At 39.0% G+C, this 27,966-nt stretch overlaps 2 protein-coding genes and 1 long non-coding RNA gene across 3 annotated transcripts; 2 read left to right on the top strand and 1 right to left on the bottom strand.

Annotated features, from left to right (window-relative positions):
* Window positions 1-1,089: 1,089 nt before the first annotated feature.
* On the top strand, window positions 1,090-3,539 carry HOXA2 (homeobox A2). Its single transcript, XM_066585533.1, has 2 exons — window positions 1,090-2,061; window positions 2,546-3,539. The coding sequence occupies exons 1-2, from the start codon at window positions 1,686-1,688 to the stop codon at window positions 3,280-3,282; spliced, it is 1,113 nt and encodes a 370-aa protein (XP_066441630.1). The 5' UTR covers window positions 1,090-1,685; the 3' UTR covers window positions 3,283-3,539.
* A 105-nt stretch (window positions 3,540-3,644) lies between these two features.
* Window positions 3,645-22,969, bottom strand: LOC136587083 (uncharacterized). Its single transcript, XR_010787424.1, has 3 exons — window positions 22,575-22,969; window positions 22,402-22,452; window positions 3,645-3,924 (listed from the first exon to the last, which is right to left on the bottom strand). It is a non-coding gene; the product is annotated as an uncharacterized lncRNA (long non-coding RNA).
* A 14-nt stretch (window positions 22,970-22,983) lies between these two features.
* HOXA1 (homeobox A1) lies at window positions 22,984-25,336 on the top strand. Its single transcript, XM_066585534.1, has 2 exons — window positions 22,984-23,755; window positions 24,045-25,336. The coding sequence occupies exons 1-2, from the start codon at window positions 23,155-23,157 to the stop codon at window positions 24,398-24,400; spliced, it is 957 nt and encodes a 318-aa protein (XP_066441631.1). The 5' UTR covers window positions 22,984-23,154; the 3' UTR covers window positions 24,401-25,336.
* The last annotated feature ends 2,630 nt before the right edge of the window (window positions 25,337-27,966 follow it).

Raw genomic sequence — 27,966 nt, forward strand, 5'->3', positions numbered from 1 at the left:
ACCTTCCATCTAACTATTGCCTTGTGTTCCTATAGTCTCTGCAAGCTGGTGCTAAAATAAAACATTTAAGTGAGATTTACCATATCTAAATCTTTCTTATGAATTTACAGGAATCGTCTAAACTTGAATATTAATCTGAACGGTCAGTACAATTACTGCCTAATCAACAATGTCTCTTATTGCTATAAATCAAAGATGGTTTTATAATTGCAATTTTATAAGGAGATCTTTCTTTGCATAAGGATGTGATTATATATAGGCACCCTATATGCAACTACTATACCAGCTAAAAATAGATGTGCAATTATGTACAATGCAAACGAGTTATTCAAGCTCCTTCCAGTCGTGTGTGTGTGTATATATATATATATATATATATATATATATATATATATACATATATCTATGTATGTACACATGCACACACTATATATATGTATGTATATACATACATTATATATACACTTATATGTAGATAGATTTGAAAAGCCATCGAATGCATGAAACACTAGATTTCTATATATAAATATACAGCATAAATGTGCATACGAGTGTATATATTAATGCAAGTATGCATGTAAGTTCTCTTTATTTATCAACAAACATTGTCAAAATGTAGCATTGAACTAGCAAAATGTTTTCCAGATGTAATTTTGAGACATGTAATTATATGAATAGACATGAGATTAATAGGAATCATAGTACAATAACTCTCCACAAATTATTATTATCCTCACTATCACCTAGTGCAGTAGAAAAAAAATCACTCACCTTGTTCTGCCTATTCATAAACCCCCATTACCTCAATAGAGAGAGGATATCTATTGTCATGTGCAGTCATTTTGCAATGCTATAAAATGTTCACATAGATCAAGACTTGTCTTCATATGTGGAAGTGCTGAAAACAATAGTCTTTGCTTGCCCCATTTATACACACACACACACATATGTGTGGTGTGTGTGTATTGAATATATATGAATATATACACGCACATGCATATATATATATATATATATATATATATATATATATATATATATATATATATATATGTTTTTTTACATTTCCTGTGTACAGTGCAGCCCTGAGTGTGAATGGTGGTTAGCTGTAATTCCCTATGTATCAAGAATGAAGGGGTCTTTGGTGTCAAAACTTTGAAGATTAATGGATTACTTTGTTAATGACTCAAGGCGTCAGAATTTGGTTCTTAAATGATGTGTGTGGTGTAAACCTCCTCCCTGACAGGCTGAGACAATGTAGTGTGTGTGCAGAGCAGAGTCCTGTAGAGCAGAGTGCAGGAGCAGCAGCACATACATACATATATACCACCTATATAATATATATAGATATGAGACACAGAGTCTCCCCCTGCCTATAGGGGATCGTGTGTAAATAAAAGCCTAGCTGCCATACAATGAGGCGTTCCTTCTTGACTTTTTTGGATCAATCACACAGACAGTGGCTTCTTTTGATTAAACCCCAAATTGTCATTGGGCAGGAGCAATCATGTGACAACCAATTCGGTCCAATTTCAACCTTGTCTCCATGAATTCAATAGTTTAATAGTAGCACAGTCCCCATACGGCTGTAATCAGTGAATTAGAAAAAAAAACCCATCCAGGATTTTTATGATTTTTTTTCGCCGTCGTTGGTTTGTGCGAACTTTTCGCAGGAGCAGAGGGCCATGAATTACGAATTTGAGCGAGAGATTGGCTTTATCAATAGTCAGCCGTCGCTTGCTGAGTGCCTGACATCCTTTCCCCCTGTCGCTGAGACATTTCAAAGTTCATCAATCAAGAGCTCTGCGCTTTCACACTCGACACTTATTCCTCCTCCTTTCGAACAGACCATCCCCAGCCTGAATCCAGGCAGCCACCCTCGCCACAGCCGGCCCAAACACAGCCCAAATGGTGGCAGCAGCAACGGCAGCAGTCCTGTGCCAGCAGCCGGATCCCTGCCCCCGGAGTACCCCTGGATGAAGGAGAAGAAGGCATCTAAGAAGCCCCCTATACCTCCAGCCGCCAGTGCCCCCGCCGCTGCAGCATGTCTCAGCCACAAAGGTCAGTTATCTGTGGGAATAATAGTACTAGAATAATTTAATAGTATTTTTATACTTTTTTCCATTAATTTACAGACTTTAAGAACTTTTTGCATGACGCCCCTAAGTTTATCAGCACTCCCATCAGCACTAGCTATAGTCGTACAAGAAACTTATACTACAAGCTTTTCTATACTACAAGCTTTTCTATGCTACAAGCTGTTTCGGTTTTTGTTTTTATTTTGGATACTGCTAGATTTTTTTTTACAACTTTGACTCCTAAAGATTAAATGCGTATTTTATAATGACGTTTTATAGAAATGCATACACCAATATTTGCTTTTCTTAGTATTATATATGTCATGTTAGTAAAATAAAGGGAATGAAGTTTGCAGAATACAGGTCGGCCATTTTGTTGCAGAGCCTGCAAATATCATTGCGCTCCTATATAATGTATGCCTTGCTCATGGAGGATAATTGAAGTTGTGTTCTTGTGCATTTTGCAGAAATCATTGAAATTCAGGATAATAGTGGTGGAGGTTCCAGAAGACTAAGGACAGCGTACACCAATACACAACTGCTGGAGCTGGAGAAAGAATTCCATTTCAACAAGTATCTCTGCAGACCCAGGAGGGTGGAGATCGCTGCTTTGTTGGATTTAACTGAGAGACAAGTTAAAGTTTGGTTTCAGAATAGAAGAATGAAGCACAAGAGACAAACACAGTGTAAGGAAAATCAGAATGGGGATGGGAAGTGTAAAAGTTTGGAAGACTCTGAGAAGGGTGATGGTGGAGATAAGGAGAAGGCTCTGTTTGAGCAGGCTCTCAACAATGTCTCTGGGGCTTTACTGGAGAGGGATGGATACACTTTCCAGCAGCAGCAAGCTCAGAATGCACACAATGGGGATCCTCAGAGTTTCCCAGTTTCACCATTATCGAGCAATGAGAAAAATCTTAGACATTTCCAGCAGCACCAGTCACCCACTGTTCAGAACTGCTTATCAACAATGGGCCAGGACTCTGCAGCTGCTGGACTCCACAGTGATGGCCCTGATGAGGCCCTAGATGTAGCTTCCCTATCAGACTTCAATGTCTTCTCCTCAGATTCCTGCCTCCAGCTCTCAGATACGGTCTCCCCTAGTTTACCAGGATCACTGGACAGCCCCGTTGATATCTCTGCAGACAGTTTTGATTTTTTCACAGACACATTCACCACAATAGACTTGCAGCATCTCAACTACTGAACTACTCACCAGACGGGCACATGGTTAATTTTCTGTCCCTAAAACTGTTTTTATCATCTGCATCCTAGAGCCATTTCAGTAGGACACATTTTCATTTCTGTTTAACCCATTGAAAGCAATAAGTGAGGCCTCTAGAAGAAAGTGACTATATGGAAATGTATTCTCACTTTCTTTTTATTTTTGTATTACAGCCTTGTCGTACAACTATTTTGGTAGAATAAATATATCCCACAGGTTCTTTTCTTTTTGATTTTCTTTTTTTACCATGCTAAATTGTTGTTGTAGTTTCAGTCTCTTTTTATGTCATGGAAGCAATTCAGAAAAAAAGCACACAGAATGAACAATTCACAAACCCTTAGGAATGTTTGTATATAAGAAGATATTTATTAGAGATATATATGAGATATATATTTTTGTTTGACTTTATTTTTATTAAAAAGGCAAAATTTAGATCAATCATTCTGTTTTTTTCCCTATGGATGTTTAACAAATCGATTAATTTTTCATTTAATATAATACTATTCAAAATGCTAAAATATACCTTTATGAATTGCATTTGACTAATTACAGAAAAAAATAAAATAAAAGATGAAATTAGCTTCTTGTTGCAGTATGTGATAATCTGTGAGATCCGTGACACATCTAGAAGAAAAAATAATGTAGAAACGTCAGAGTATAAAAGAATTCATTAATTTGCACTCCTACAAGTTAGTGCCGATATATACGTCCCCTCCCCCACAAGAGTCGCACGATCTTGAATGTTCCAGAATTACATATGATATATATATATATACACGTACATATATATTAATGTTGTGCAAAGTCCGAGTACACAACGTATTGCCACATTAGTCGATAGAGGGCTGCTTAAGCAATAATGCAATAATATCTAAATGTGCTGGATGCAATTCTTCCTTAACTCATAAATCAAATGCTTTCTATGAATGAGAATGTCATCAAGGAGATCAATTGCAGCTCATACAAATATAAAACCCCTCTTACGTATTGCTCCAGACTGGGGATTCCATCCAGAAGCTCAGAGCTACAAGGCGTTTAACCATAATTCATTTTTATTGCCCTATTAAAACAACAGCTTGGTTTTAGTGCTGCGGCTGCTGCAACAAGGAGTGAGCCTGCCCTATTCAGCAGCACTATTATTAGTGTCTGGGAGATCTGCCTCTATACATATAGTAAGGGGATTCGTGTCATTATAACCCTGCAATTGCTTTATTTAACTTTTTGCCTATAATTACGCAAGAATTATTGTGGTTAAAAAACTCTAAATATTTTATATGAGATGCGGGTTTTTCTTTTATTTTATGTAATGCTTTATTACCAATGACTGTTTGTTACAGCAGAGTTCCAGTTTCGCACCAACCACAACATTTTCTAATTATTATCCCTATAGTCTATACATTCTAAAGTGATTTTATTTTATTTTTTACATTTTAGTTTATTTTTTACACAAAAGAATTCCAGTGATAGATTGTTGTGAAAAGAGACATTCCTTTCATAGTAATGTGCTATATTCATTATAATTCGTATTGAAGTGCAGGATTCTAAGCACAGATTCCAGGGCTTTGTTGCTGACAGTAAAGACAAAAGAAGTGTCCATCTATGTAAACGAGCACCAGCAACGCTTTTCCAATGGAACCTGAACGATTCTCATGGCATAATATAATATTATATAGGAGATATATTCTCAACTGTGCTTTAGTATCTGGCGATCAATTAATAGGTGTGTAATATATAGGTATACAGCCATTATTTATTAGCAATAGGTTAAATTTAATGTATAAAAAATACAAAAATATGTACAAATAATATAAATCTAGATCACGATTGCAGCATACGAATCTTGGAATGTCAATGCTGCAATCATTATTTAGGGAATGAGGTAGGGAAAAAAGAAACACTTTTAGAAAAACGCTTTTAACTCATTGTTTTAATTGAACTAAGAAGTGCATTTTTAACAATATGATATGAACGATTTGGAGACTGGCTGAAATGTACGAAATGAGAGAGTATGATCAGGAGTATTGCGCTTCAGACTACAAGTTTTTGTTAAGCACTTATCAAGGCTTTTACTCCAAACACTATATCCACGGGGGGCGAGGTATCGCATTACAGGATATATGGCTTGGACTATCACTGTGGTGTGAAGGCTAGTTTAACAGGGGTAATAAAAGACAGTCAGTTGGCAAACAAAATAGAATTTAGTGAATATAAATAATGTAATACATTAAAAAAGATAATTACAAAAAAAATCACTCGATTGATTTACTGTCACAGATCCAAAACTGACTTTTGCATTATTTCGAGGTTATTGAAAGAATATACATTTATCACATAAGCACTTTACACGATCCTACTGTATTCAGGATGCAGGTAAAGAGGATGTTTAAAGCAGAAGACACAATTGTTAAACACACACAGAATACATAAAATATGCATGTGTTTAACAATTGCGTCTTCTATATATATGATGTATGCACAAAATGTATCTTTATAGCACACACACACACTGGTTGCAGTACACAGCCGGGCCGGGGACACCACGCCTTTCCTCTTCGTCACACATTACCCTCCTCTCCAGGCTGCTGGCTTATTGTTAGGAGGAAATGGTGGTCAGTACAAAGCAGGCCCACACTCCCTACAAGCCTTTCTCTGTGTATTACAGAATTGTATAGGATCGAGATTGTAATGCTTCCTTTTATCCAGTATATTCTTGAGCATGATGCAATCCAATATACTAAACACAAGATTATGGAATGATGGAGACATTAAAGTATATTTACATGTGCTGTATATGCAAATGCAGGTTTTCACTAAACAGCCATTTCAGGCTGGGGGAGAAGTGGCTGTAGTGAGGTTCAATAGGAACTCCAAGTCCTCTATCTATCTATCTATCTATCTATCTATCTCATATCTATCTATCTATCTATCTATCTATCTATCTATCTATCTATCTATCTATCTATCTATCTATCTCATCTATCTATTTCACATCTATCTATGTATCTATCTATGTATCTATCTATGTATCTATCTATGTATCTATCTATGTATCTATCTATCTATCTATCTATCTATCTATCTATCTATCTATCTATTTCATATCTATCTATCTATCTATCTATCTATCTATCTATCTATCTATCTATCTATCTATTTCACATCTATCTATCTATCTCATCTATCTATCTATCTATCTATCTATCTATCTATCTATCTATCTATCTATCTATCTATTTCACATCTATCTATCTATCTATTTCACATCTATCTATCTATCTATCTATCTATCTATCTATCTATCTATCTATCTATCTATTTCACATCTATCTATCTATCTATCTATCTATCTATCTATCTATCTATCTATCTATCTATCTATCTATCTATTTCACATCTATCTATCTATCTATCTATCTATCTATTTCACATCTATCTATCTATCTATCTATTTCACATCTATCTATCTATCTATCTATCTATTTATCTATCTATCTATCTATCTATCTATTTCACATCTATCTATCTATCTATTTCACATCTATCTATCTATCTATTTCACATCTATCTATCTATCTATCTATCTATCTATCTATCTATCTATTTCACATCTATCTATCTATCTATCTATCTATCCATTGCTAGGTACATAAAAAAAAAATCTGTATATTGTCCACAAAAAAATTGACTTTTTTTAAATACAGATGCAGCTCTCTGTGGCCTCTGTATTCGGTCCATGCACCAGTTTTCTTTTTTTACTGACACAAGCCCAATTCTTTTTCTCTGCATCTTTAAAAAAAAAAACAAAAAAAAACCGGACAGCACCAGCTCATGGATGGCCTCTGTGTACTGTCCGTTTTTTTTCTCCCATTGACCTGAATGGGTAAGTCTTTTCTGTGAAACGGCTCAGAATAGTCAACGCCATAAGATTTTTTGACGTTGTTCGTGTCTGCGTGAAAAAAACTCGGTAGCATCCCTTGCACTATAGAATAATATGGGATTTTATGCTGTCCATGTGTAGTCTGTTTATTTAATGGACTGCAAATGAAGGAAAAAACACTAGTGTGTTGGAGGCCTAGGGGCTCTCTCACGCGGACGTATTTTTCATCAGTATTTTGTGAGCCAAAAGCAGGATCGGGTCCAAAATACGGAAGAAATGCAAATTTTTCCATTATACTTTCTCTCTGTACGTTCCGCTCCTGGTTTTGGCTTACAAAATACTGATGAGAAATACGCCCGTGTGAAAGAGCCCTAAGGCCTCAGTCACATGGGCGTTTTTTTGCGCGATTTGCGGATCGCATAACGGATGCGCTCCAAAAAATCGCGAGACCGAGGTCAACGATTTGCCGAAAAATCTGCACCTAGCCGCGTTTATCGTCGCAGCAAAACGGCCGTCTGACCTGAGTAAAATCGCCGTGCGCATCAAAATGCGCATGAATCTTGGATCACCCCGGACTTCCTAGAAGACTATGCACTTGCGCAGATGACGGGAGTACAGTGCGGCGTGCTCGCCAGCGAAAAATCGCAGCTACTTGCAGTACATGCCTTTTGTGCGCACAATTAAACGCAGAACGCAGATAGGCGGGTTCTGTGAATCGTTGTGTCCTACAATTTATCGCACATCTGCAAAAAAACGGACATGTGACCGATCCCATTGCGAAGCATTGGGTCTATATCAGGGGCGTAACTATAGAGGATGCAGGGGATGCGGTCGCACCCGGGCCCAGGAGCCTTAGAGGGCCCATAAGGCCTCTCTTCTCCATATAGGGAGCCCAGCACTATGAATAAAGCATTATAGTTGGGGGCCCTGTTACAAGTTATGCATCCGGGCCCGGGAGCTTCAAGTTACGCCTCTGGTCTATATATACGCGTATCGCATACGTATACGCAAATCGCGCGAAAAAACGCACGTGTGACTGAGGCCTAAGGCTGTATTTACACAGGCTATTTTCACAAGCGACTTATGTGCGTTGCAAGACTGCTGGAACTTGCACATGAATAGAAGCCATTATTTTCAAAGGGGGTGAATTTACATAAGCAATTTTTTTGCTCACATCAATAGTGTGAGATCAAAATTACGCAGCGTGTCCTATTTTTGGGCAATAATGCTGTGGAAATCATCTATTATTTCCTATGGCAGCTAAAAAATGCATTATATTCACATGTAATTGCGATATACATGCGTATGTGATGTTTTCTATTTTCTTTAACTTTTGGTACAACATGCGATTTTTTTTCCCACACGTGAATAATGTAAATGTATGTGAAAATCGCTGGTACAGCAATGCCATGTGTTTTTAAAGCTGCAACACATTGCAATAGTTGATAAACTGCAGAAAAAAGCCAGTACGACATAGGCCAGATTTCCTTGGACCTATATTGCACATGCCCACTAAAATCTATATTCTTCCTTTTTTTAGGCAGCATTTACTTTGGCAAGTTTGATATTGGTCCGAGAAGCTTGGACTGATATTGCACTTGTAAACCTGTCATTCTTTTCTGCGATTGCAATGTGTATTGTGAAAAAACCGCATCGCTGTACTTTCAATTTTTATGCATATGGAAATTTCATGTTCTCCCAATAGTAAACATCGAAAATCGCGCTTCCATGAAAGTCGCATTTGCATGCAAGTATAATGCAATTTTTTGGCTCCCATAGAAAGTAATGGGTGATTCTGGAACAGAATCATTAGAAAATAGGACTTGCTACAATTTTTCTATGAGTCCAAGAGAAACATTGCTCATGTAAACAAACAGATTGAAATGAATGTGTTATTTTCATGTGCAATACCTCTATCAGATGGAACTCGTGCATGAAGCTCACCCGCTGGCTCATAAGTTTGGATTTACTAGGGTTTTTTTGTCATGCTAGTAAGCAACAGATTCCTTCCAGAAGTTCCATAGACTGTCTCATTCATCTGAACTCCATGTACATACTACAGGAACATTGAATGGAAACATTGCTTAACTATGAGTTATGCAAGAGGGGTGTTTTATGTGGCATGAAATAAAATAAAGTACAAAACCAGAACTTTCACCTGCAGCTTGGACTGATGACCCATTCTTTCATTTCATATGCATGTTCTATAGTGGAGCAGGGATTCACAACTTGGGTACTGGCACCCAACAAGTCTTATCAAGCATAAAGGGAGGGCTGCCGGACTACTCCTAGATTGTACAATGGATATTCAGATACGGAAATTGCTGGAATAAACCTACGGTGTGAACATTGCCTAAAATCCAACCATTTTTTTTCCTTTATGAAAAAAAAACAACTTTACCATACAGTAATTAAAAAGGAGACTCCAACATGGCAAAGCCTATCTTCTCAATGGATGTGGTAAGGCCACCTTCACATGGGCTGGAAAGGCTGCAGAATTTCTGCTGGCGGAATTGTTGCGGACATTCTGCAACATTTATAGTACAAGCCACATGGAGGAAATTTAATGTAATTCCTATGTGTTTCTGTTGCAGAATGCCCGCAGCGAATAGGGACCTTGCACATGGGATTGAATTCCACCACGGCACTAAAGCTGCGGAATGCGACACCAAAATTTGCACGTCTAACTGCAGATTTTGATGCAGAATTGCAGGCAGTTTTTAAACCATTTTCAATTCTGCATCAAAATCTGCAGGTAGCATGCAGATATTGATGCAGTATCTACCACAGTTTGCAGTATGATATACGGCCTATTCCGTACTGTGTAAAAAGCTCCCTTATGCTGCATGTGAAGGTGGATAAATAGCGCACCTTTATAGTATAGATTGCTAATTGTGATGTTTATAACAAAAGTTATAACTAAACCACCTAATTTTCCAAATTCAACCCCACATGATTCCCCAATAAACAGATTTGAAGGAGAAAAGAAATCAATTCAGTGTAAATTGCTCTCTTATTATCTATCTGAACAAACCCAAAACTTATTTTATCTGATTTATTTGAAAATCATTTTTCCTGAGCAATGATGTTTATGGAAACTAAGGGGTTAAAGTAAAAAAAAAAAAGTAACTGCATGGAATGTTCTAAAATAACAAAAGAAAGAATACTCATTTGTTGATCCCCTGCTCCTCCAGTCATATTGCTTCTATCCTTCCCACCAAGCTTTGTTCACAGGGCTGCATTGGTGATGTGTCCGTATACCCATGTGACTGCTACAGCCAATCATTGGCTTTAACGGTCTTGTGCCGTACACCGTTGAGGCCAGTGATTGGCTGAAATGGTCATATGGGCATACCGGAATGTCACTGCTCCAGCGGTCTTGTAAATAGTGATTGTAGGGAACTGGAACGGCAGACTCAACCAATGGAAGATTATACCTTGTTTTGTTTAATGAGTTCTAGCAATTGTAGTTGAAATAACAAATAATGTTATCATTGTCTGAAGCTTTATTCATACAGCGTTCGGGAGATCTGCTCAATATATAGGAATGTATCTAATGAGAATCTTTGCATGTGAATGTGCAATAACTAGGACTAACAATGTGATGAATATATGGTGGTCATGGCTGGTCATCATTTAATCGATTTATGCAAATAGTTAGCTCACCATTGCTTGTCAAGACTGATTTGTAATGTGGACCTTTTGATGATGACCAAAAAGTCTTTTGCATGTTTGTGATTGATTCTTTAGCGTAAATCGTCATCTTAGCTATCTATATATAACATACTGATTATTATTAAATAAAGGCAGATGCCTCTGATTTGGCCGGCGTCTCCCCACATATTTTGATCATGCAGGCAGCTCAATTGGATCAAGGAATTCAACATGGCTGGATCCTTTGTTCCCCTGGGAGATAAGCTGTTTCATTTCATAGGGTTGCATGCTTCTGGCTATGCTCAAACACACCTGAAATCACAGAGAAGTATACAGCAATATATGCCAGTAACTGGTGGCTCATGCTCATGGTGCTTTCTGTATTAGCTGCAGAAATCAAGTGATCCATGAATCCCATTGAAGCTCAGAGCTGCTGGGTCTTGCCAGATAGTGACTAGTATTACAGTAATAAGACTAGTTACCCCTTTAACTGGGGCTCAAATGAAGCCTGCCAACAGAAGAAAAATCAATTGTCAAAAAATATATTTACAATGTCCAAAGGTCTTGTCTGGTTCTCTCAGGCACACAGTGCGTAAAAAAAATAGTAGCTATAAAAAAACCATCAAGCTTAAATAAAACGCCAACACCTAGCCCTTACCTAACGCCAACCACCCAAAACCATTTGTTTGAGACTTCCTGTTATTAAAAATTAAATGACCGAATTAAGAACAAAATCACTGCTATCTAGTTTTCATACACCATAAAAATCATTTCTGTAAAATTCATACAAATAGTTGAAAATTCACCATAACCCAAAACGTAAGCCCTTATCCGGCCCCTCATAACCCCAAACCATACATCAAAATGCCATAGAAAAATTGCAGCATGTTCTATTTTTCTGCAGTTTTGCAGAAAACTCACCCATTATTTCCAGTGGTTTAGTTACAAATCGCATTGCACTCACATATACATCCTCCATTCACTGCAAACTGGCAGCCGTTGAAAGATTGAATGACTTCTGTTTACACCGGGTGAGAAGTCGCTCGCTAGTCGCTTCGTTTCAGTGAGCTGAAACGAAGCGACTAGCAACTACTGAGTAATTTCTTGCTCAGTACCCTCTCACTGGCTGTGTATACACAGTATGACTACTGCTGAAAGTCTCTGTTTCCAGCGATTATTAGGGTGATAATTGCCCCATGCAGCCTAAAGCAAGACCCACCAAACCAAGCCTTTTTTATAAGTTCTGTATGTGATGTTCTGTTTTGTAAGGTGGGGTTGTCGCCCTTCACAAACATGGAGTCGTTAGCTATAGGCCTTGGTGAGATAACAACACAAAAATAAATACAAAAGGTGTGTAAAATCTATAGCAACGCGTTTCGGTGTCTTATACCCCTTCCTCAAGCTTACCCAATGTGTTCCTATTAGGACCTTATATAGTATAGGAGCCCACCACAACACAAATGATAATATAAAAGGTCCTAATAGGAACACATTGGGTAAGCTTGAGGAAGGGGTATGAGACACCGAAACGCGTCGCTATAGATTTTACACACCTTTTGTATTTATTTTTGTGTTGTTAGTATTATGTTTGTAGTTTAGTTTAATAAATAGCCCTGCTGTGAACCATCTCTCTGGTCTACATACTTCCCTGGGAAGGGCTTGGAGTTTACAAGTGGACTTTTGATTTGAACACCAATTCTTCGTCTAGCGGGGTTTTCATGGCGAGGAACCCCCATAGAAGTAAGTGAACATTGATCACTTATTGTTCACCTCTGTTCGCCCCTACTAAGGAGTGCAAGATTTAGTTTTTCACTGTTGGTTTTTATTATGCATCCTGGGAGTCTTTAAGGTGTCCAATCCTGCAACTCCTCCCACATCAGGATCCGATTATTTCAAAGAACCTTCATTTGGAGTCTGGAGGCATCTTCTAGGTGTAGGTCTAGTCGTTCTAATATTCTGCTCTGACTGCTCACCCCGGGTGAATTCACTTTGTACATTTTTTTGGATTTTCACTATTTGGTCTGTCCAAGCACTGTTCTCACACTAGTTCACCTGGTCATGAGAATCTTCTTGTACTGTATTGTAGAAAAAGAAACTGCAAGAAACTTCCCTGACGCATATTTGGTATTTCAGCCGCACTTCAGTAGCGATGAGCGATTCCAGCGACCTGATTGGTTGTTGGGCTGAAATACCAAATATGCTTCCCTGACAGCACAGCCCGGAGTCTGACTCCTCCTATACATGTGACTGATCACATGATCATTACAACAAAGGTCTGATTTCTTGCAGTATAGAAAAGAAAATTATTACCACATATATACCAAAAGGAAACTGGCGCCAAGAAGTGGATCTTGATTTTCGGGGGAGTATAAAAAAAATCCACCTCTTTGCTTTAGAAAATACTGCCTGGTGTTTATCCATAATGCTAGAAATACTGACCTTTAGGCAAGCTGCACACGGGTGACCGCGATTTTGGCACGAGAAAATCGTTGCAAAATCGCATTTTTGTTTTTGCCATTTTTGAGCGCCAGCGATGCTTTTTTTTTAGAATAAACTTGCATTGCAACGCTGCCGCCTGTGTTAAAATTGCACAAATTTTTTAATGCAAAAGTCAATGGAACTTTCTAATGTTGAAGTCGCAGGGCAGCGCAAATTTGTTGCGTGGTGATGCAATAAAAAGGAGACTCCATAGGGAAACATGGGAGATAAAAAAAATCGCACATCGCTGAAAGATAGAGCATGCTGCGATTTTTTTTCTCTCTCAACATTGCATCAGGGAAAATATTGCAGATGGGAGGGAAATCATTGGTTTCATAATCTGCTTTCTTACTATCGCAGCAGGCGAAGATTGCACGGTTTTCTCGCCCGTGTGACACCACCTTTAGGCCTTAGTCACACGGGCGTAAATACGCGCGTATATACGCGCATAAAAACGCACGGGCGTTTTTACGCGCGTATATAGGCGCGTAAAAACGCACCTACAAAAGATAGAACATATTGGTGGCAATGGACATGGTCACGCGTTTTTTTTACGCGCGTATATACGCGAGTATATACGTGCGTATTTACACCCGTGTGACTAAGGTCTTAGGGTTTAGTCACATGGGCGCATCGGCACCCGTACACAGGCGCCGATGCGCCCGTGTGACTGAGCCCTTCCTGCAGGAAGAAGACGGCCGTACCTCAAGACAGACGTCTCTCTGCAGCGCTGAAGCCGGTCACATGTTCTTTCTCCCGGCGCTGCAGAAAGACGTCTGTCTTGAGATACGGCCGGCTTCCTCCTGCAGTAACACGGGCGTCGATGCGCCCGTGTGACTGAGCCCTTAGAGTTAATTTATGCAGAACATATGCCCAGAGATTGAACTTTGTATGAATTAAGGACTAATGGACAAGGCAATACCATGCACATAAATCCTACATAGTGGCACATGGAATGACTAAGGGCCCTGGCAAACAATGTGTGCTGCTATACAGTCCCTTTCTTGGGCGCAGTATTGAGGACCTCTGTAAAAAGATGTGATGCTGAATACTATATTTTTCTGTCATAGATTCTCACGGTATCAAAAAAATAAGCCTCTGTGTGGCAGTCTATTGGCACAGTATTCAGAATCTTTAAGGCCCCATTCAGATGACAATAATTGGTCAGTATTTTGCATCAGTATTTTGCGGCCAAAATCCAGAATAGAACCTATAGAGAAAAATAGACAAAGTATAATGGAAAGATTTGTTTCATATTTTTCCATATTCTGGACCCACTTTTGGTTTTGGCCTACAGATACTGAGAAAATACCAGTCAAATGCTGCTGTCTTAAAGGGGGCTTAAGGTTGATTTACATGCAACGATAATTGCTCAAAATTCATCCAAATGACAGCTTTTGAGCGATAGCCATTGTGTGTAAATCTATGCCCATGGTGCACTTACTGTGCACTCTTCGTCCATCGCTGAGTTTAGCTTAGCATAAAAGCCATCATCCCTAATAAGAGGGACGGTTCGCTGAGTTCTCAGCGGGCAGTGCTGATAGCATTGTATGCAGCTTGCTGCCCACAGCAGAACAAAAGTGATGTATTTAGAGAACAGACAACCCGCTGTTCTCAAAATACATGCAAATGAAGCTAGTTAGCTACTAATGGGCTGAATAGCCCGTTAATAGCTAATGCAAAATGATTGCTCAAAACTGTCAGTTTCTGACGCATTTTGAGCAATCATCTTTGCATGTAAGTGGACCTTTAGGCACTTTCACACTTGTGTATTTTGGTCAGTATTTTGCATCAGTATCTGGTAGGCTCCATTCAGACTGCAGTATCTGGTCAGTGCTGTGTACCAGTATTTGAAAGTAAAAACCAGGCGTGGTTCCAAAAAATGGAAACTATGCAAATCTTTCCATTATTCATTTTCTTTGTAGGTTTCATTCCTGGTTTTGGCTTCCAAATGATGATGCAATATACTGACCAAATACTGTCATCTGAAAGGGCCTTATGCCGTATTTACACGGGTGATTTCATTGCGCAAGTTTCGTGTAATTGCGATATGGACAGGACTCACACAAGAACATGACCCATTATTTTTTTATGTTTATACACTTGTGCCATCTTTCTTTCGGACCAAGAGTCCAAGATAGGAAAATTGCAGCATGTGTTATTTTTCATTGGTTGTGTCCAACCAGTGTTTTCATTCTTGAGCCAAACACAACTGATGTCTTTTTGGGGTACTTTTTGCACTGGACCGGTGTCCATAGTTTGGTAGAAAAATGATGCGTGCAGCATTCCTCTATCCAACCAGTGAGGCATCAAACCCGATGTGCTGGATGTTTAGAACTGTCCTATAGAAAACTATAGACAGGGGCATAACTATAGAGGGTGCCGGGGATGCAGTTGCACCCGGGCCCAGGAGCCTTAGGGGGCCCATAAGGCCTCTCTTCTCCATATAGGGAGCCCAGTACTATGAATTATTATAGTTGGGGGCCATGTTACAGGTTTTGCATTGGGGCCCAGGAGCTTTAAGTTATGTCTCTGTGCAGCATGATTTAGGTATGGGTACGGGTACAGATACAGATAGAGGGGGGGCACAGCTTATGTTTTGCATCAGGGCCCCTAAGCCTTTAGTTACGCCCCTGACTATAGAGTAAGTTCTGGCAGCAGTATCCCTCAGGAGCTTCACTACAATGTTGGAGGGAAACTAAAACGGACGGCTCGGTATATGGGAACGCGGCATAAGCCAAATACTTCCTTCACACAATGCATTTCTCATCAGTATTGAATCCATATTTCAATGTCCGTAAAACAGCTAAACCTTTAAGTCTGTTCACACGGGCATATAAAATATGAAGAGATTTGCTAAGAAATCATGCATTATTGTCATACACTTTGCAGATTGCTAGTTTTAGTCTATTGGGAGTATTTAAATACAGAAGCATCCGTATTGCACTCATTGGCCCTGCTTTGTATTGAGCAAAAAATAGATACGTTTTTACCCCAAAGAAAATAATACCAATAAATGCAAAGAAGGATGCAAAACGGAAGGGTCCTGTTTCATCATTCGCCCATACTGCAGACATTGGAATATAGACATTTACAAATATGCTTGTAAGAAAGCAGCCAAAACCCTTCAGAGGTGTAATTCCTTACATTACCTGACACCTCAGAGCCGCACCGTAAACTAAGTTATGGAGCTGTTCGGGAAGCCAGGGATTGTATTTTTTATACTCACCTGTTCCTGTGTCCCCGCACTGTCCGCCGGTAAAATCTCCAGGAACAACACAAAAATGTATTTTTTTTCAAAAAAAAAAAGCTGTGTGTGAAATCACCCTTAGGCCTCTTTCACACGAACGCCATTTTAACGCAAAATAGGTGTGTCCAAAAATTGCGCCTAAAACAACCAATGGTTTCCTATAGGTTCCTTTGGATAAACGACTTTTTTACGCACCAAAGGAAAAATCATACGTCAAAAGTTTTTTTTTAAGATCGACTTTTCTTCGTTCATGTGATTTTAAGCTCTGATAGTCACGATTCTTTAGCGTGGCTATCGGAGCGTTAAAATGACATTCGTTGAAAAGAGGTCGGGACAGAAAACACTTTTATCGCCTATATGTAGGATAGGTGAGAAAAGTGTGATCGGTGGGGGTCTCACTTTTGAGATCCCCACTGATCCCAAGAGCTGCCCTCCTCTTCTTCACTGAGAGCTCACTACACCCCCTGCAGTGAGGAGGAGATTCAATTCAGCAGTGGTTGTGCATGTCTGGTGCCACTCCATTCATTCATTCATTCATTCAGATTGCCAGAGATAGCCAAGTGCTTGAACTAGGCTAATAAAAAAGAATGGAGTGGCACACATACAGGCCAATCCTGAGCATTCAATCTGACGGTCACTGTTGGGTGCAGAGAGAATGCAGTGACAGAATAGAGGGACAGAGGACCCCTGTTCTCATGATCGGTGGGGGTTTCAGCGGTGACACCCCCACTGATCACACTTTTATCAGCTATACTATGGATAGGTAATAAAAGTATTATCTAAACTTGCTTTAAAGTTGAATGTAATTTCTTGTTCCTAGTAATACTCATCTCAAGCTGAGGAGAGGCTGCAGTGTTCTTCACTGGGTTTCTTCATGGAAACATGAAGAAGTAACCTTGATAAATTTGAAAAAGATTGAAATATATTTAATAACCATACTAACAGCTGTTCTTAAAGGGGTTCTAAAACGATTGCAAGTTAGCCCCTTATCGCCCTTCATGCTGATGTCACTGCAGGGGTAGAGGCGACTAGCCCAGTAATAGGCAGAACGGCACATGGGAGTCCCATTCTGGAAATCACTGGGGGTTTCAGCGATAAGACCTCCACGATCAGCCAGTTATCCCCTACCTTGTGGATATGGAATGATTTATTATTCTGGTACAACCCCTTTAAGGATTTATTGTGTTATACTATCCTATAGTCTAATCTCTTATGGTCACAGAAATACATGGAACAGCAGTGCATATCTACTGCTATGGATACCAAGACTCAAAAACTGACTGCAAAGAAGTTCATTATTTTATGCATTTTCATGCATCAGTTATCCAATTACACAAAGTTTAGAACGACTTAAAATGAGTAAATTCACTTAATGAGAACCGTCAGCTCTTCTGACACGAGTTTTAGTAAATACTTGCATTTCCCTTCAAATAACAATTCTGGCCCTTCTTTTATTCTCTCTGCACTATGTCATTCCTCAGTTTTTCCTCCTGGAAATATATATGAATTCCTCTTGTAAAAATGGTGTGTCCCTACATGGCCTGTCACTGCTAGAACTGATTGGACCATGTCAGAGTGTGTAGAGATACACCTTCAACTCTTAACAACCCAGTTGTCAATGAATTTGTACATCCCCATGAGGAACAACAGATGGACAGCATAACACAAAGTGCCCCAGCGCCTACCATGTTATGTATCTAGCACTGGTGTCTTATCTGCCAGTTGGGTCTTTGGGGCCCCTTAGGGCCAAGGTGATCTGCATCCTATATAACTATGTGCCTACAAGTGTCTGATTGTAAATGTGAAATAAACTCATATATTTATCTAATCTGTAGTCTGTCATTTTTTTATATTGCTCTACCTAAAATAACAAATGAAGAAACTTTTTTGCTAAAAATGTCCTACCAATTTGTGTCTGTGGTCACAGATTATACCGGCATTGAATATATCCAGCCTCTTTCACCAATTTTCTGTCTTAAAAAAGAATGAATTCTGGTATACATCATATTTGTGGTATTTTTTTTACTTTAGATTTTTCACTACTTTCACTACTTTTCAAAAAAGTAGGCGGGGCTTACTGGGAGGGGGCGTGGTGGACCGACAGATTTATGAGCGTTTTTTCCATGCATAAATAGGTGTGTGAAAAGAGTGCTTCTAAAAGAACCAATGGGTTCCTATAGAAGGGTTCACATGAATGATTTTTAGGCGCGAAAAATACTTGCACCTGCCAAAGAAAGGACAGGCGAGTGCAACTCGCATCTAAGGTCTGTGGTGCGCGCAAAGATAGGACCTGTCCTATGTTTGGAGCGTGCTTTCCATAGACTCCTATGTAAGACCGGAAAACATGCACCATTTACCTCAGATTGTGTGAATGGGCTACTTCAAATAGCTTGAATTTACCCGTTCATGCAATCTTTTCCACAAGCGAGGGGCGATCTATTTGTGCGCCTATTCATGCACGGAAAAAACGCTCGTCAGACCGAGGCCTTACTATAATTTACGCTAGAAACTGGTGCAAGTTACTGTGAAAATCTATGCCTGGTCATGCATGAACAGAGAAAGACGTGCGTCCCTTTGAAAGAAGTTTAGCGCATCGTACACCAAAATACTGAGGGACCTTTTACACGGGATGATTGTCAGTCATTTAATCTCCTGACAGTTGTCACAGCGATTATCATTCCAGTACCTTCACACAGGAGTGATAGTCATTCAGTAAAGGCAGGAGGAGCCCGCCAAATATCCCTTTCGGCCACCTGCCTCCATTTAGGCCGCCTGAACACAAACGGATTTGGATTGCATAATCCATGGACGGTGTCCACACCGCGGTTTCGCAGCAAATACCATTTATAGCATACTATGAAAAATCGCTTCTTCCTACACAGTCGCGGAATTGAATTGCAGTTTCCATAAGTGTAGGAAAAATCGTCACATGCTCTATTTATGTGCGGATTCTGCACAGACGGTTTCCATTGAAGTCAATGGAAGCCGTCCAACCCGCAGCTCTTCCAGAATTGACATGGCGAAAAGGTCGCGGATTATGCGTCATCGCCTAGCAACGACATTGGGAAAAAAAATGGGGAAAAACATTTGCAATGCGCATGTTCGATCTGCAGTACATAAAATACTAGTAAGTGTGGACGCCGGCCGGGCACAGGGTCCGATTCTGCTGCGGGCTCCCGCATGTGGAATGCGACCCGTTCGTGTATATAGACAGTTGTTTATAGATGAGCGTCCGCCTATTTAGTATGGCTAATTGTCATTTGATTTTTATACCTGCATAAACTGAACGATGAACGATAAGCAAATTAATTATCGTTCAGTTTCACACAATCCGGCGATACACTGAACGATAATCATTTGGGTTCTAAAGGTATAACTTTGCACTAAGCGCTCGACAGCCATACCAAGTGATTACCTGAGCGATTATCGTCTTGTTTAATGGTAGCTTCATTGTGTATAATCTGATCCTACTGTCACGTTTCCTCATCTATCCCATGCTTGCTATCATACACTAGTAAGGTTAGCAAGAAGAAGGAACTGATAGAAAAGAGTATGACTGGATCAGACTACATAGGAATTGTTTGTAGTCTGTAACCATGGAGACCCATAGGTCTGCATATGATCTGTAGGCAGAAAACAGTAAGAGGATGGTTTTATTCAAGGTTATTTGAAAATTTAATTCACTTTTTTAATCCTTATTTTAGAGCAATAGGAACAATTGTTTGCAAAACCTCCACAATAAGGCCTCGTTCAGATGAGCGCTGTCTGCGCACATTACAGGCGCGCACAGGACGCGCTTCTATAGGAACCAATGAGATCTGTAAACAGATAACTGATGCATAAAAAGATGTAATTTGGCATTTTTTGGAACATGTTGCTTTACATGACTACAAAATGTATTACTATGGTCCATGACCGAGTAGACTGATGCTACAGATGAAAACCTCCATGCACCATTTTTATGTGTTGTATCACACAATAAGGGCCATCTTTCAATAATGCTAAGCCTATCCCACCATACTAGTCTTGTACTATAGGGTTTGCCGTATTCTCAAATGAGTATGCAATATGTAGGGGAAGACAGCAGACACTATGCATTTTTAGAGCCATAAACTTATATATCATCCTTTCCATAGAAATTGTCCAAAAAATAATTCCTAGGAATTATAAAAAAATCCATCCCCTTTAATAGCTTCTTACACTTTAGTAGCAACTTTTCCTATAGAAAAGAATAGAATCTGTCACCATCAGTTGTTTAGTTATGGACCTGTCCTTAATACTTCATGTCAACTATGTATGAGAACAGATATAAATTCTGTATCAGGTCTGACCTGTCATAACTGAGCTTCATATGTCAAAAGTCAACATTTAATGAATACTAGAGGAAAAAAGTATACTAGAGTGAACAAAACCGGAAATGCATTTTTTTAAAGTCTGTCCCAATAGAAATATGTATGAGATCTGTAAACAGATGACTGATGCATAAAAATATGTAATTTGGCATTTTTTGGAACATGTTGCTTTACATGACTACAAAGTGTATTACTATGGACCATGACTGAGTAGACTGATGCTGCAGATCAATTAACTTTGCTTTAAGACCACAAATTTGTACTTTGCACCCTTATTTTTAAGTCAAAACCAGGAGTGCATTCATAAAAAGCAGCATGCATGCATCTGCTAAACTTCTATGTTTAGCATCCACTCCTTATTTTGGCTTTAAACAAGGATATAAAATACTGATTGACTCGGTATCATGTGAAAATAGCCTAAAGAGAACCCTAGGCATAATGTAACTCACATAGGATCCAGTGAGGGGTGTAGAAATGTCACAGGCAATAACATGATAAGATACTATCATCTATCTCACAAGGGACTGTAACAGTAATTCATGGGCAGTTTACAGTTCCTTTGTCCCATTTACACTGCCTGATGCTTTTGGCTTTTGTTATAAAACGGTCACTATTAGAGCTCATTAACCCTTTAGCTGCAATGGGACGTTATTACCAGAGGATCTTAAGTTATTTGAGGGTCACATGCCATAGGCCTTTAATTATTTGATTATTAACCAATCATTGTGTCTATATTGGAGATAAAAATGTGATTGGTTTCAGTAAAAGAGAAACAAAGTAATCTTGTAGATATGATACCTTTCAATGGCTAACTAAAAGAGATGATGTTACAGCAAGCTTTGGAATCATCTCTGTAACATCATCTGTTTTGGTTAGCCATTAAAATGTATCACATCTACAAGATTACTTTGTTTCTCTTACTGAGAAAAATCACATTTTGTTCTATTGACTAATACCATATCAAACCTTTTTTTTTTCCTTTTTAGTATATAAAGATAGTAGGGTTGAATTCACATTTGGCAGTCTTATAGAAATTTCTGCAGAGGTCACATTCTTCTGAGTGGAGCTTGCAGAAAAAAACAAACATGTGCTTACTGCAGAAACAACCTGAACAGATGAATGCACAATTGGCAGAAATGTATGCAACAAATTTGTCAGATGTAAATTTATCTCAGGAAGGTGTAGAAGACCTCATAGCTGAGTACAAGCAGAGCCACTACATATATTACCATGGTGACATAGGAAGCGGTCAATACTACAGCTCCTGGAAAGACAGACAGGAGAGGGAGAAAAGGGACTGGGAAGGCAGAGAGAAAACATACATTGGGAAGGGAAGAGAAGAGAAGAGAGAAGAGTAGAAGAGGAAAAGAGGAGAGGAGAAGAATAGAGAGAAGAGAAAAGAGAGAAGAATCTATACACCTTCCGTTTTCTGGACTGCACAGCTGTCACACAATACATGCACCCTATACATCCATTCACAATGTACATACACAATGTGTTCTCTTGAATCTCCCTTGATGTATTGCTCCCAATAATCATTCCTGGAATCACAATAGGAATATATTATAGTGCATAACATGGAGTGAAGTAATACATCATATATTGGTTGTTATATATGTACATATATATATAAGATCAAACAAGGTAAAGTGCAATCACATACCTGTGCAGTCTGTTTCCTGGCTCTATGCAGTCTGACCTGTGTGTGCAGTGTGGCTGCTGCTCTCCTTGCCGCTGTGTGCAGTACGGACGCCGCTTATCTATCGGCCGGTGTGTGCAGTGTGGATGCTGCTCCCCTAGTTGTGTGTGTGTCCTGCCAGTCCGTGTTGTGTGGGCACCGCTGATCTTCTTGCCGGTGTATATCTAGTGGACGCTGTTCTTCTGCCAGTGTGTGTTGTGTAGACGCCGCTGATCTCCTGCCTGTGTATGTTTAGTGGACGCTGCTCTCCTGGCCGCAGTGTGCTGTGTGTGGACGCTGCTCTCCCCAGCCGGTGTGTGCAGTGTGGACGCCGCTTTACACAATGTCGTAGATCAGCTCTTGCAATTTAAATGCCTGGGACAGAACGATCCATCACCGGGCTGTGCGGAGAAACTTCATCAGGCTGCTCTTCTATTGGCTAACGATATCACGTGACGCCACTTGACTGCACATTCATCTCAGGTTCTGCTGCTGGCCCTATGGAGGAAGTGAGAAAGTTGGCACAATCACCCTGGACTGTACAGACACCATCAGTCAGTGATAGATGGACTATGCCAGAATGAGCTCCTTCCTGGATTACCCCAGCCTGATGTCCGGAGAGCCCAGAGCCTTCCACCCTGACCATCATGGACTTACAACTTTCCAGTCCTGCGCAGTCAGTGCCAATAACTGCAACAACGATGATCGCTTCATGGTTGGAAGGGGGGTCCAAATAAGTTCTCATCACCATCATCATCCTCACCAACCTGGAGCCTTCCAGAGTCACAACAACCTGGGCATGTCATACTCACACCCCAGCTGTGCTGCTGGTTATGGCATCCAGAACTTCAGTGCCAGCTATTCTCACTTCCCCATAAATCAAGAGGCAGATGTCAGTACAGGGTTCCCCAGCGCTGTGTACACTGGGAATATAGCTTCTTCTGTTGTCCAGCACCAGAGCTATGTGGATGGCACAGGGTCAGCACACTACATCCACCACCCATATGGACCAGAGCAGCAGAACCTGTCCATGGCAGGTTACAGTAATAATGTGAGCAGCCTTCATATCAACCACCAGGAAGTGTGTCGTTCACCTTCAGCAGAAGCCTCTCCTCCAACACAGACCTTTGACTGGATGAAAGTTAAGAGAAACCCCCCGAAGACAGGTAAACTGTACCACTGGGCACTGCTATGGGTACTGATGGGTTGTCAGCAACTATTAATACTACCATATATGTATCTGATGTATGTTCAGCAACATCTGCTTATATGAATGCCTTGTAATTGTAATGAACTTATCTTTTATGTATCTCTTATTTAAAACAACAAGAACAGCAAATAATAATTACATTACTTTAACATTCTTGAATATTAAACTAGCTCATATGTTACTAAGGGGTTAACAATTGATTATTGTGCCAACCCCCCCACCTAATCTGTGCTTGTGTATTACAGGTAAAGCTGGAGAGTATGGATATGCAGGTCAACCCAACACAGTCAGAACCAATTTTACAACTAAACAGCTGACAGAATTAGAGAAGGAATTTCATTTTAACAAGTATCTGACCAGAGCAAGAAGAGTAGAAATAGCAGCTGCTTTACAGCTTAATGAAACCCAGGTGAAAATTTGGTTTCAGAACAGGAGGATGAAACAGAAGAAGAGGGAGAAAGAGGGTCTTCTGCCTATCTCCCCTTCTGCCAGCACAGGAAGTGATGAGAAGTCAGAGGAAATGTCAGATAAATCCAGTCCTTCACCTTGCGTCCCATCTCCTGCTTCTTCTACCTCAGACCATCTCAATTCTTCCAACTAAACCCCCAACTGCTGCCAAAGACTTCACAAGCTTGGTTCTATGTATGTGAATTGCCAGTTGGCATCAATGTTTTGTTTGCACAAAGTCTTCTCAAACCATTTGAGCCAATGAACCAAAGATGACTATTATCAGTATTGGGATGTATTCAAGTATGAGCTCCTGTCAAGTCACTGGACACATCTCTGTCTACCTGCGTATGGATACTAGAACTTTTAAAAAAGTGATGCACTATAGAGAAACCAAAGTTTACAAAATGGAAAGACTTAATTAATTTAAATGTGTTTTCTTGTTTATGTGTCAGATTGTAAATATTTCCAGCAGAGATTTATCTTGGAGGCATTTTTTAAGCAATTCCTATTAATAATAATGTTGTTTTGTGACTGGGGGAGATTATCAGGTATATTACCGCACACAATAAGGGTGGCTTCACACACAGTATATTTGGAAAACGCATTTGTAGTTTTTGATGCATTTTTGAGCCAAAGCCAGAGGTGGATCAGGAAGGAAGGAGAAGTAGAAATCCTTCTTTGTAGTTACTATTCTTTTGGTAATCTACTTCTGACTTTGGTTTAAAAACTACAAGTGCGTCTTCCAAAAAATGCTGTGTGTGAAGCCACTCTAAGACAATGAACTATATTCTCCCCTAAATTTCCATGACTTGTGTCTACTTGCTTTTTGTTTATGAATCATTCGTCATTAATTCCTTTTATCGCTGTATATTGTCTTTGGCTAAATACTATGTATACAATGTGATTCCTGTATGAGTCTGTGCACGAGGAATACTGATCGGCTCTATCCGATCAACACTGAGTTTTATCAGTTGTAACTGGTGATTAAATATATTTCGATACAGAAAATAATGATCATTGGATATGTGTAATATTCGGGATACAGGGTGTAAAATGAACTGTGCTGAAAACGAATAAAGTTCTTAAAGTGCCATAATTCTGTGTAATTCTTAAGATTATCTGCAGAACTACTTGAATTGTTCCCTTTTGTTGTTTCTAGCAGCAACATTGTAGCAAGTTATTAATTATAAACAAGAAAACTTTCAAAGACAGCAGCATGTGTGCATTAAAAAATGCTTATTCCTTCATCCTGCAAACTAAAGAGTTGCAGAAAGTTTGTGTGTACAGATTCTCTTCAAATGACACCTAAAAGGGGAACATCTTGGGTCAAGAACTGGTGAACTTTTCACCTTGAGTTGAATACTGACATGTGTAAACAGGGAAGACTGACAAAAATGTACAGCTTGTCTTCAGCTAGTCTTTCCTCACATCAAGCCATAAGTTTTCATATGGGTTCTTCAGCAAAAGGGTCATTTCAGTTGATGTAATAACTAATTCAATCCTAATGCATTTATTAAACCTGAATTATAACCCTTCTTCTGGGGTCCTCAAACGGAATAATCAGTACACAGGTTAGTTTGCAAACGCCTACAAATTCAGTAACGAAATTTGTAGTGACTGCTATTGACTTCAAACAAAACCTGAGCGCAGTTCTTGTGTCTTCTTCAGAGCTTCTTTGTTTGCAGCAGTTAGTTTCTAGTAATGCAGATGTCTTTATTCTTTACTGTACTTTAATGTGTTAAATATCATTACCATAACAACACAAACTGGTTTCCCTATCTGACATCATAGCTGAAGGGAACACTTGTGCTGCACAGGAGGAAGACAACTTCAAAAGAAGTCATAATTTAACCTGCAAGGAGCTATTCAGTGCATGGTAATACTGGCATGACTAACCTTGTAAGTCCAGAACAAGAACATGGGAAAAAACACAACACATCACAAAGAGAGAGGTCAGAGAAAGGACGAACATTGTATTACATAACGGATTTCCTAGAGAGATTGGGTCAATCCACATTCAGGCGCATTGAATAGACTTCTACATTGTCCGGATAAATCCTCTAGCAGCATCGTGGTAAAACATTACTGTTCATCAATCCTAACTATATAATAAGGATATTAAGAATAATTATTATCATCAGAAGAATACATGAACACAACTATTTTTTCTATTATTCGTTTTAATAAAATTGTTTTCATAATACAATGTTGTAAAAACAAAAAACAAGCAAGGAAACGAAATAATAATTTCCTTTATTTACAGAAGTATAATAATAGCAGTGAAAACAATAACTGGAAGTAAAACATGATGTATTGACAGCAAAAATGATAAGCTGGATGTCGATTTAAAACACTCTGATACATTCTATGCAATTAAGTTTATTGAGAGAGTATACTGAAGTTTATAATAAAACATTATGCATTTTATATTTATAGCAATACACAACTCTACTACACACACACACACACACACACACACATAAATATACAAACAACATATAAAAATATATACAATAGACTATAAATTGTGTATATACTTCTAAATAAGTTTGCTTTTGATGCAATACAGACACTTTGAGGTCTTCCTCTGGGGTATTCAGATTGAAGCTGATCGATATTTACTTATCTAAAAGGCTTGTTGAAAAGGAATCTAACAACAAAATGTTTAGCTGCTACCCCTGTTTAATCTCAGGTTCACACAAAGTTCAGGCACAAATGAATTCAGGGGCACGTCACATTACACGGAATTCTAATGGTTTATCTGTCCATCAGCTACAGGCAGCAATTACACAGAGCCCTCATTAGCCACTGCCTGCTAATCATCATTCCATTATACACAATATATAGTGATACTTTCTATAGAGCTGCAACTACTGCACTACACTTATAGGAGCTGCAACCCTCTATTAAATAACCATATGCACAGAGGAATGATACTGTAACAATCTGTACGTAGAGCTTATGTCATCTGGGTACAGAATAACATTTATATTACTGTGAACCCCTGAAGAATAACAATTCAATTTATGGTGTGAAAGTCCATAAAAGTTACATTTAGGATATAGTTGCAGTAATGGCATTTGAAATGTTGGAAGCATACTCCTAGGGTGCATTATTTATATAGTGCTAGGTCAGCCATATTTGCAGATGTATGTTTCATTTTGGAAAATGAAGTAATAGCAGTTATGAAGTTGAGCACAATCAAAAATAATAAAGGCTAAAAATTCAGTTTATTGATATGCATTAAAAATTCCTGAATGCAAACATGATGGTTCCCACTTATGTGTATCTAACCCCCTGAAAAACCATGTTCTTACTCATAGCAGCATATAAACAACAGCAACAACAACAGTGAGTGTTCACATAGTGCTTGCAGAGGAGTATGGTTTTATTACTAATATATAATGACATTAATGTTCTTATAGATGGTTTTAGAATTACTACTTATAACTGTCTTCAAATTCAAATCAGATTTTTTAAAGCTACTTATACATTTCCTAATACTATATTCATTAAAATATGTATAGACACAGCCTAAAATCAGGAGGGTGTATATACTGGATGTTAAAACGTTAACTAGCTCTAATCTACTCTAGATACATGTTACATTCTTTTTCTTCTTTATATTGCTAGTAAAATATTCATGATAAAAAATGAGGGGTTTCATGGACTTATGTCTATTTTGCATCTGAACCAATATGTGAAATTTCATATACA

This window comes from Eleutherodactylus coqui, chromosome 12 (assembly GCF_035609145.1).
Source record: "Eleutherodactylus coqui strain aEleCoq1 chromosome 12, aEleCoq1.hap1, whole genome shotgun sequence".
In the NCBI taxonomy this organism is placed as follows: Eukaryota; Metazoa; Chordata; class Amphibia; order Anura; family Eleutherodactylidae; genus Eleutherodactylus; species Eleutherodactylus coqui.